The 10,934-nt window shown below is 37.6% G+C and overlaps 1 protein-coding gene across 1 annotated transcript in view; it reads left to right on the top strand.

Moving 5' to 3' along the window:
• Nucleotides 1-336: 336 nt before the first annotated feature.
• PYGO1 (pygopus family PHD finger 1) overlaps nucleotides 337-10,934 on the top strand; it is a 24,354-nt gene continuing 13,756 nt past the window's right edge. Inside the window, exon 1 of the mRNA XM_029951662.1 lies at nucleotides 337-388. Within this exon, the coding sequence (XP_029807522.1) occupies nucleotides 385-388 (4 nt within the window). The 5' untranslated portion in view covers nucleotides 337-384. The remainder of the gene's footprint in view (nucleotides 389-10,934) is intronic.

Here is a 10,934-nt window from a genome sequence, read left to right as displayed (position 1 = left end):
ATGGAGAGGTATCGGTTATGTATGTGTAAGACGGCCCGTGGAAGATGGTGTTTGAACCAAGACCCAAAGGAAGCGATAGACCAGAGCCACGTGGATATGTGCGGGAAGAGCGGTCTCAGCAAAATGAACAGCAAGTGCAAAGGCCCTGGGTCTCGTGTATTCAAGCGACCGCAAAGAAGTTATGGTAACTGGCAGAGTGAACAAAGGAGAGTAATCTGAGCGGAGCAGAAAGGGTGAGAAGAGTGATCTGACTTCTGTTTTCAACAGGTCTCTCTGGCTGCTCTGTGGAGAATAGACGGTAGAGAACAAGGGCTGACGCAGGGAAGCTAGTTAAGAGGCTATTGTGATAGTCCTTTCATCCACACAGGTTAAAGTGCTTTACAAATGCGTAAGTAAGAAGGTAAATGTTGCAGTTGGCTTAAGTGATGTAGAGATCAAGAACCACGGTCATTCATCTATGTTTTTGTTCCATGTGACTTGAGATTAAACATAGAGAACGGGATTGTGACACAGGGCCAATGTGGTATCCAGAATACACCACTTGAATGTTTAGGTAGAGATTGATTTTCTTAGCCATTTAAGCAAAAACGTAATTTAGAGCAGAATATTGGTGTTAGGCCTAACAGGCACAGTGTTTGAGCGGGCGCAGGGTTTTCTCTTCCAGCTCTCTTTTGTTGTTCGTGGTTTTGAGTTGTCAGACACTTTGAGGTATCTGAGGTACAATTATTCCTCTGATATTTTTACCATATGATTTTGCCTATTATCAGACATTTCCTTGGAGTTGAAGGAGAAGAAAGAGAGCTCTCAAGTTGATACCTTTGAACTCAATTATTGGTCTTAATCAAATGTAATTTTAAATAAAATGAATGAGTATCTTACTGTGGGTCAAGAGCACAGATCTATCTTTATGTTGTTCCAGCTACTGCTTTTGAGTTTGGTGCCTTAGCTGCTGGGAGTTGGCTCAGGTGTCAGCTCAAGAAAATCCTGCGAGTTAAGTACCAGAAAAAAACCACTTTTTAAAATAAAGAGTCAGTATGAGAAGGGATTTTTATGAGTCTCTTTGTAGTGAGCATAACATTAATTTTTAAAACAGTTTTGGATTAGTTTATAAGAGGTACCAGAATATCTACATGAGCTCTTTTGAAGCACAGTTCTGCTAAACTTCACTGCCCTGAAACTTTTTGTTGTAATTTATATCCTAAGACTACATGCAGGATGTGGTCTTTGCAGAACATAAACCGTGAGCAGTGCTCCTTAAACTGTTTCCCATCCACTCATGTATACAGATAGACTTTTAAATAGTTAGGTATTTATTTCATGTGTATTATAAAAAATATAAGATATAGAATCTCTCATTTAGGAGAAGGCTAAGATACATACACCAGAGTTTCAATTTGAAGAAATTATTAAGAAAATAATATTATAGATGGAACTCAGATGTGGTAAAATTATGACAACATAAATGACTAAGGACTTTATAGTACTATATTCTTTGGATACATATCATATTCTTTGGATACAGTATCATATCCTCTGGGATGCTTATTAAAAATACAGGTTTTGGGCCCCATAGAATCAGGATTTCAGGGAGATTTTTCTACATCTTTAACAAGATCCCTTGGTGTTCCTTATGCCCACTAAGGTGTGAGAACTGCTGTTAGACTTAGATTGAAAAGGTGAGTGGACCAGAGGAAGCTGATTTGTGGTTTTCCAAACTTGTCCTGATATTTTAATATTAGATTCCGAATTGCTATTTGGTGGCCGTGTCTTAATCCTATTTTCTACCAGTTCTTACCTTCCCCAGACCCTTATCCCTTGATTGTAAGATCCATGAAGAGGGATGCCCAGGTGGCTCAGTTGGTTAAGCATCCAACTCTTGATTTTGCCTCAGGTCATCATCTCATGATTGATGGGATTGGATTCCTGGGATGGAGCCCCAAGCCCTGCTTGGGCTTCTCTCTCCCTCCCTCCCCTCTCCCCTCCTTTCCGTTTTTCCCTCTGCTTGCTCACTCTCAAAAATAAGTAAATAAGCTTAAAAAAAAAAAAAGAGGGGCACCTGGATGGCTCAGTCAGTTAAGTGTCCGACTTAGGCTCAGGTCATGATCTCACAGCTTCTGGGTTCGAGCCCACATTGGGCTCTGTGCTGACCGCACAGAGCCTGGAGCCTGCTTCAGATTCTGTGACTCCCTGTCTCTCTGTTCCTCCCCTGCTCATGCTTGCTCTCTCGCTCACTCTCTCTCTCAAAACAAACAAACAAACATAAAAAAAAGATCCATGAAGATAGGTACGATATCTTGGTTATCTTTCTGTTTCTCCCTTCATTGCTTTCTCTGTAGGAAATACCAAATAAATGAATGTGTGAATACATGAATAACTTACATCTTTATGTTGCTTTCTGATTGTCTATAGCCCCTCATTGCTTTACATGACTTTTTCTTTTAGAATGTTACTTCTAGCCAACATTCACATTATCCAGTGTTCTTAGAACTCTTAGGTGTGGGTCTGATGACAGCATTTATTCATTTATTCAGCAAATATTTATTGAGCAGTAGTAGTGCCAGACAGTGGGAATATTGATTAAGAAAGCATATGCTGTCGTCAGGAAATCTCTAGTCCAGGCTACTGACACGTAGTAGTCAGTTACCAACAGCATAAGTACTGAGATCGGCTACAGGAAAAAAGGGAACGTGTAACCTGTCGTCTTAAGGAAATGAAGTAATGCCTCCTGGAGAAGAGTTCTAAGACACCGTGACTGTTCCCTTGTGGAGATGATGCAGAAAGAGCAGGAAAGTAGATGGGGGATTAGAAAAAGGTCTAGCAGATCAGTTTAAGAAGGCACTTTGGGGAGAACACCACCTGTTAAAGTAGTGAAAACTAAGTGAGAAAGATGTGACTTAAGGAAGGTGGTATGTAGAAAGACATAGCCAGTAGCTTAGAGAAAGTCAAGAGAAAGTGTCTTTTTATTTCCCTTGAAGAAAGGCTTCAGCATATTTGTAGTCTTAAAGAAGAAACCAATGTAGAAGGAGAGAGAAGAAGCTGAAAAACAGCAGAAGAGAGGGCAATGAATTAATAAAGCATTCAGTACATGTTCTTAAATATGTACCATGTGCTAGGCTCTCAATATGGGAAGCTGGGGGTGAGACAGACAAGGCTTCCTTCTCATAAGTCAGGTCACTGCCGGTGAGAGAAGGGGAATAGCATCAGGACTTGAAATAAAGAGTTTGTTTTTGCATTTTTTTTTTCTGTAAGACTAATTTAGAGATGAAGAAGGAAGTTGAGGCATTTAGTCTGGATAAAATGTTTTTAACCAGAGTTAGCAATGACATTGGAGAAGTTAGGATGTGCTTTAGGCTGGGATGATGGGATGATAGCACTGACATGTCATAAAAGTACAAAAGTAGACTCTACTTAAAAAATGTAGGCCGCGTTGAGTGAATATATGCAGGGTTTGGATTATGATCGGAGGAGAAGCTTATAAAAGAGCCAATGAAAGTCTAAAGGAAAGAGTTTTGGGGGTTTTGTTACTGTTTTGTTTTTTAATTGGTACATCTAAGGGCCGCGCAGGTTATCAGGAAAGTGAGCACGCCCCTGGGATGTTTCAGTATGCACAACGGATCTCCGTGGTTTGGAACTGCGGGAAGCGGTCTGAGCCAGAAGTAAGAGATCTGGAAGTTATCAGTAAACAAGTGAATACTAATTGCTGCTCTGGGGGTAGAGAGCTCACCCGAGAGAGTAAAAGGTGAGAAGAGAAAAGCATTGAGGAAAGCAGCTTGGGGGATGGTAATATTTAGGAGACAAAAGGGAAAAAGAGGACCCTGAAAAGCAGAATGTGATAGCCTGAGAGGTGGAAGAGAAAAACCATAAGATAATATACAAGGAGTGGATTTAGGAGAGGGAAATAAATGAATTTTGTTTTTAACATGTTGATTGAAAGGTATCTGTCTGTGGGATGTCCAGTGTTCTCTTTCTCCCACATTCCCTTTTATCCAGGGACCCAAGCCCATCTCCCACTCCCACCTAGCACTGTCCCAAAGTCCTGGACTATCTGTCTCCTTACTATGTTTTGAATCTACCATCTCTTTGACCTTTCTACAACCACTCCTTTAGTTCAGATTTTATCGCCCTCTCATTGGTTTCCTGGCCTCCTGTTTTGTCCCTCTTTATCCATTTTCCACATCACCACTGGTGATAAATAACTACTATCTCTTGAGTACTTACCAAGCAGTTTGTTAATTGGTTTAAATTGATCATTTTACTTAATCCTCTCGATAACCTGTTTGGGTTATTATCATTCATAGTTCAGGAACTGATGCTCAGAGAGGTTAAGTAATACATGGGTAAATAACACATTCAAATTTACCCAGCTAGTAAGTGGCAAAGCGAGGGCTAAGCTCTAGGGCTGAACGTCTTGGCCACTGTGTCCCATTGCCATAGTGCTCCAAAACACAGTTCATGTTACTCTTTTTGTAAAATTCTTTAGTGTTTCCCCATTGTCGTTGGATAAAAATCCAGCCTTCTTGCATTGGCCCTGTCTTATTTGGTCCAGGCTTATCCCTTAGTTCTCTATCCTTCATATTCCATGAGAACACTCTCCTGTGCTCTAGGTCTGAAGATGTAATGGTTTCTCTTGCTTTTAAAACTTTCTTTGCACATTCTGTTCCTTCTGCTAGGCTTGCCCTCTGTTTTCCCCACCTTTTGTAGAGTACTCATCCTCAAAGCAGCCGCTCTGTGAAACCTCCCAGGACGTCTTTCCTAATACTCCTCCTCGTTATTAGATGGGACTTCCTTATGTTCCCTCTACATCCTGTGCTTCTCTGTATCGCAGTATTTATCTCATTAAATTTAACAGTTTCAAAAAAAGAAAAATTGTTTCCTCTAGATTATGGGATCCTTATAGGGAGGAGTTACTATTTTTATTTCTACACTTAAACTCAACAGATGTTTCTGAAATCTGATTTGGTAAATGTTAACAAAGAGGTTTCAATAAATTCAGTTAATTTAGTCTTCCTAGTTTGCTTTCCCCAGAGGTATGGAGGAGTTACCTCTTGGGAAAATTAAATAATTCTGTCTTTAACACACTAATTCCACACAATTCAAGGGGTCTAAGTCATCTTTACCTTCAAGGTATCCCTAACGCATGGCCAAGAGTGATTTTGGGTCTCCTTTCCTATTCCCAGTCTCTATAGACCTGCTGATAACAATATTGAGAAACAGTACAGCATTTGCCTCTGGAGCCTGCCTGCTGGGGGTTTTATCCCATTTCTCCTGTTTACTAACTGTGAGGTCCTTGGCAAGTTACTTAACCCCTCTGTACATCAGTTTCCTGCAAAATGAGAATAATACTGATACTTACCTCATGAAGTTGTTTAAAGGATTAAATGGGTTCACTTTATCTGTTTACTTTTAAAATCAGAACTAGAATATACATTCTAAAATATACATTCTAAAATATAAGTAATATGATTAGCACTAACTTTTAGGTATATTTAATCAATAAGTAAAAAACTTAACAGCATATTTTTTCTTGTTTTGATTGGGAGTGGGTATAAACTCAACAGAAATGAAGGTTCTCTCTCTTTATGGAGAAAACTGAACCAAAAACAATGACAAAAGCAGAAACCTCTCACATTTCACAGTTTTGCCATAAAGGACATATACAGACTGTTTATTACATGATTTTTATGAATATTTGCAGTTTTATTCTCCATTTTTCTTGAAAAAATTTTATTTAAAAATTTGGTTGACTTTGTTAATAAAATAAGTTTATTAATGGCATTATTGTATAAAGTCAGTTTCATACATGAATGCCATTCACCCACCTTCCTAAGCTGTACATTTGTTAGCCACTTTAAACCTCACGCACCTCAGTAGTAAAAAGATCACTGGTTTGGGGAAAGCAACTGGTACAAAAACCACAAACATTTAAAACCTTATATCACAGATGTTGAGGACTTTTAGAACTTAGTATTTATAACATGCCCAGAATGATCTAAGGTCTAGGCATTACAAAGGGCATAATGGCACTTTCATTCCAATCATGTGAGGCCATTTCACCAAATGCATGGAGTTCCTAAAATACTATATTCATATATTAATTCCTAATATTGTCATCCCATAGTAGAGACCAGTATTACAGAAGTACATGTTGCAGGTGAAGGTAAAGCTGTTAGCTAAGATGTTCACATGCATGGTAAATGATAGAATAAACTGACGTTACATCCCAGACTTCTGTGCTGTTAGGAAAAACTGATATTTGATTGTCCACTGATACTAGATATTTTGATAGAATGTTAAACTATAAAAATGAAGTGACGTGAGCTTATGGTATAGTTTAGTCTAAAGGAAAGCAAAATGGGGGCACCTTGGTGGCTCAGTCGGTTAAGTGACTGACTCTCGGTTTCTGCTCAGGTCATGATCTCATGGTTCATGGGTTCAAGGCCCAAATCAGGGTCTGTGTTGATGGTCTGGAGCCTGCTTGGGATTCATTCTCTCTCTCTCTCTCTCTCTCTCTCAAATAAATAAACCTAAAAAAAAATACAGCAAAATGAAAACTACTTTTGAGGGCCCACTGTGTGCCAGGCGTTGTTCAGGCCGCTGTAACAGAAGACCACAGACTGGTGGCTTATAATCAATAGTAATTTATTTGGCACAGTTCTGGAGACTAGAAAGTCCAAGATCAGGGTGCCAGCAGATTCTGTATCTGGTGAGGGCCTACTTCCTGGGCAGTCTTCTCATTGTGTTGTAACATGTGTAAAGGCCAAAGGAGCTCTTTCAGGTCTGTTTTATAAGGACATTAATCCCACTCGTCCTGTAGGGCAGAGGTTCTGCCCTCATGACCTAATCACCTTCCAAAGGCCCCACTTCCAAGTACCATCAAACTGGGGATTAGGATTTCAACAGGTAAATTTTGGAAGAGACACAGACTTGGTTTGTGTCATTTAGTCAGCATAGTACATGTATTTAACCCAATATACATGTATCTTAGGAATGAATACTTATTTGAACTACTCTTGAAGCAAATCTGTTTTTGAAGGACAAAAATTATACAATATTAAAATTTTCTTAGTTGACAACACAATGTTAGACTAGTTTCAGGTGTACAACATAGTAATTTGACAACTGTGTACATTATTCTGTGTTCACAAGATAGCTACCATCTGTCACCATGCAATGCTATTACAGTATTTTTTACTGTATTCCCTATGCTGTAACTTTCATCCCCCTTATTCATTCCATAGCTAGAAGCCTGTATCACCCACTCAACCTTCATCTACTTTTCCTTCCCCCCATCTCCCTCCCTTCTGCCAACTACTAGTTTGTTCTCTGTATTTGTGGGTCTGTTTCTTTTATTGTTTGTTTTCTTAAATACAAATGAAATCACATGGTATTTGCCTTTTTCTGTCTGGCTTATTTCACTTAGCATAATGCCCTGTAGGTCCATTGAAATAATGTGGTTTTTCACCTTTTACTGTCTGCTTATTTCATTTAGCATAAAGCCCTCTAGGTCCATATGTGCTGTCCTAAATGGCAAGCTCTCGTTCTTTTTTATGGCTGAGTAATATGCCAATGTGTGCACGTGTCTGTATCCCATCTTATTTATCCATTCATGGTAGACACTTAAGTTGCTTTCATATCTTGGCGATTGTAAATAATGCTGCAATAAACCTAGGTGTGCATATATCTTGTTGAGTTAGTGTTGTTTATTTTCTTTGAGTAAATACCCAGTAGAGGAATTACTGGATCCTGTGGTATTTCTATTTTTAAATTTTTGAGATCCCTCCATAGTGTTTTCCACAGTGGCTGTACCAATTTGCGTTCCCACCAGCAGGACCCAAGAGTTCCTTTTTCTCCACATCTTCACTAGCGCTTGTTATTTCTTGTCTCTTTGATATTAACCATCTGACAGGTGTGAGGTAATATCTCATTGGGGTTTTTATTTGCATTTCCCTGATGATTAGTGATACAGAGCATCATCTCTTCATGGTCTGTTGGCTATCTATATGTTTCCTCTGGAAAAATGTTTTTGTATTCTGCCCATTTTTTAATTGGGTTATTTGGTTTCATAGTGTTGAGTTGTTTAGTGTTTTATATATTTTAGATATTAACCCCTTCTGAGATATATCATTATATATATCTTCTCTCATTCAGTAGGTTTCCTTTTCCTTTTGTTGATGGTTTCCTCCATTGTGCAAAAGCCTTTTTTTTTTTTAATGAAGTCCTAATAGTTTATTCTTGCTTTTGTTTCCCTTGCCTTAGGAGACATATCTAGAAAAGTGTTGCTGTGGCTGATGTCAGAGAAATTGCTGCCTATTTTCTTCTAGTAGTTTTGGAGTTTTGGGCCTCACATTTAGGTCTTTAATCCATTTTAAGCTTGTTTTTGTGTATAGAGTGAGAACGGGTGCCATTTCATTATTTTTCATGTAGCTGTCCAGTTTTCCCAGCACTATTTATTGAAGAGACTATCCTTTTGCCGTTATGTATTCTTGTCTTCTCTGCGTGGATTAATTGGCCATATTAGCATGGGTTATTTCTAGGCTTTCTGTTTTGTTCTTTTGATCTATTTTGGTGCCAGTACCATATTGTTTTGTTTACTACAACTGTTACAGTATAGCTTGAAATCTGGGATTGTGCTATCTCCACTCAAGACTGCTTGGCTGTTTGGGTTCTTTTGTGATTCCATACAAATTTTAGGACTATTTGTTCTAGTTCTCTAAAAAATTCTATTGGCATTTTGATAGGGATTGCATTGAACCTGTAGATGGCTTTGTCAGTACGGATATTGTAACAATATTGAGGCTTCAGTCCATAAGCATGGGATATCTTTCCATTTGTTTGTGTCATCTTCAATTTTTTCAACAGTGTTTTAGAGTTTTCAGAGTAAAGGTCTTTCACCTCCTTGCGTAAAGCTGTTCCTGATATTTTACTCTTTTTGGTATGATTATAAATGGAATTGTTTTCTTCATTTCTCGTTCTGCTACTTTGTTATTAGTGTATAGAGCACAACTAATTTCTGGGTGTTAATTTTGAATCCTGCAACTTTACTGAATTCATTTATTACTTCGGATAGTTTTTTGGTGGAGTCTTTTAAGATTTTCTATGTATAGTATCACATGTTTTCTTTTAATAGCAATGGTTTAACTTCTTCCATACCAGTTTGGATGCCTTTATCTCTTTTTCTTATCTAACTGCTATGGCTAGGACGTCTAGTAATATGATGAATAAAAGCACTGAGAGTGGACTTCCTTGTCTTTTTCCTGATCTTAGAGGAAAAGGTCTCAGTTTTTCACCATTGAGTAGGATGTTAGCTTTGGGTTTGTTATATGTGGGCTTTATTATGTTGAGGTATGTTCCCTTTACTTTATTCCCCCACTTTGTTGAAGGATTTTATCATGAAAAAATGTTGAATTTTGTCAAATGCTGTTTCTGCATTTATTGAGATGATCATATGGTTTTTTACCCTTCATTTTGTCAGTGTTGTATACCATGTTGATTGCTTTGCAGATGTTGAACTGTCTTTGATCCCCATAACAAATCCCAGTTGATGGTGGTTAATTATCCTTTTAATGTATTTGAATGCAGTTTACTAATATTTTGCATCTGCGTTCATTGCTGATAGTGGTCTACAGTTGTTTTTTGGTTTCTTTAGTAGTGTGTTTAGTGTTAGTTTCAGGATGATGCTTGCCTTTTAGAATGTATTTGGAAACTTTCCTTTTTCTATATTTTGGAATAGTTTGAGAAGAATAAGTGTTAACTTTTCTATAAATATTTTGTAGAATTTGTCTTTGAATTCATCTGGTCCTGGTCTTTGTGTTTTGGGAGTTTTTTTGGGTTTTTTTTTTTGTATTTATTTATATATTTTTGGTAGGGTTTTTTTTTAACATATGCATTTATTTTCCATCCTTTGCAATACAGTAGTTACAATGACACTCCAAACAGAAAAGCAAAGTAAAAAATCAAAACCCCCATTTCTATTTCATGTAATTAGACTTATACAGCAATTAGAAGTTTAAGTACCAACTAGTTAATCACCTAATTTCACAGCTATCTGAAGTGGCGATCGTTATAAAGCAGCTTATCTATGATACATTCAAGATACATGATACAATTTATTACTTGCCCATAAGCTAAAACATTGCCTGCTTAATACCTTTCCTTAAATTCCACCTCTATACTACAATATGCTTGAGGTCCATGCAAAAAAGTAGCTACCTTTTATATAGGAAATGGGTGATTAAGTCTTTGGTGCTGTAAAAGCAACTTCATTTAAACATAACCATCCCCACCACCAAAAAAAGAAGAGAGAAAGAAAAAAAAAAGTAATGAAAATAATAAGGGAAAAACCCAAGACACACTTCCTAGGGGAAAAAAACAGCATGTAATTTCTGTCCCTGACGGAATGTATTAAATAAGCAAACACCACCACCAAGCAAAATAAGTACTGTAATGTAAAAATATTAAAAAAAAAAGAATATCCTCTCACATGCATAAATGAAAGATGCACGCAAAGAACTCATGTCTTTTCAAGCTTCAGTGGTAAATATTCTGCTACTATGTATTAAATACTGCATGGTTTGCCCAAGCTAAGATGAAACCACATCATGAGTCAATAAGCATTTTTAATTTTCTTTCATTATCTACTCAAAGTCATGCCTACTGCACCTCTAAACATTTCATTAAATCCAAGTATACAGCAAATACTCCCAAAATAAACTTAGATTGTATTGCAGTTTCACTTAACAGTATATCAAATGCTATGTTGTGACAGGTATCAACTATCCATTAGATACTGAATCAATTTTTCTTAAGCACTACTCACTGCTTGCTTTTCTTGAAGCTAGATCATTCTAAAAATTTCCTGTTAGACCTATGAGTGCAAACATATGGTATCTGTCGTTCTCTGCCTGACTTATTTCGCTTAGCATGACACCCTCAAG

This window comes from Suricata suricatta, chromosome 9, assembly GCF_006229205.1.
Source record: "Suricata suricatta isolate VVHF042 chromosome 9, meerkat_22Aug2017_6uvM2_HiC, whole genome shotgun sequence".
In the NCBI taxonomy this organism is placed as follows: domain Eukaryota; kingdom Metazoa; phylum Chordata; class Mammalia; order Carnivora; family Herpestidae; genus Suricata; species Suricata suricatta.
This window is presented reverse-complemented; position numbering and strand designations above follow the sequence as displayed.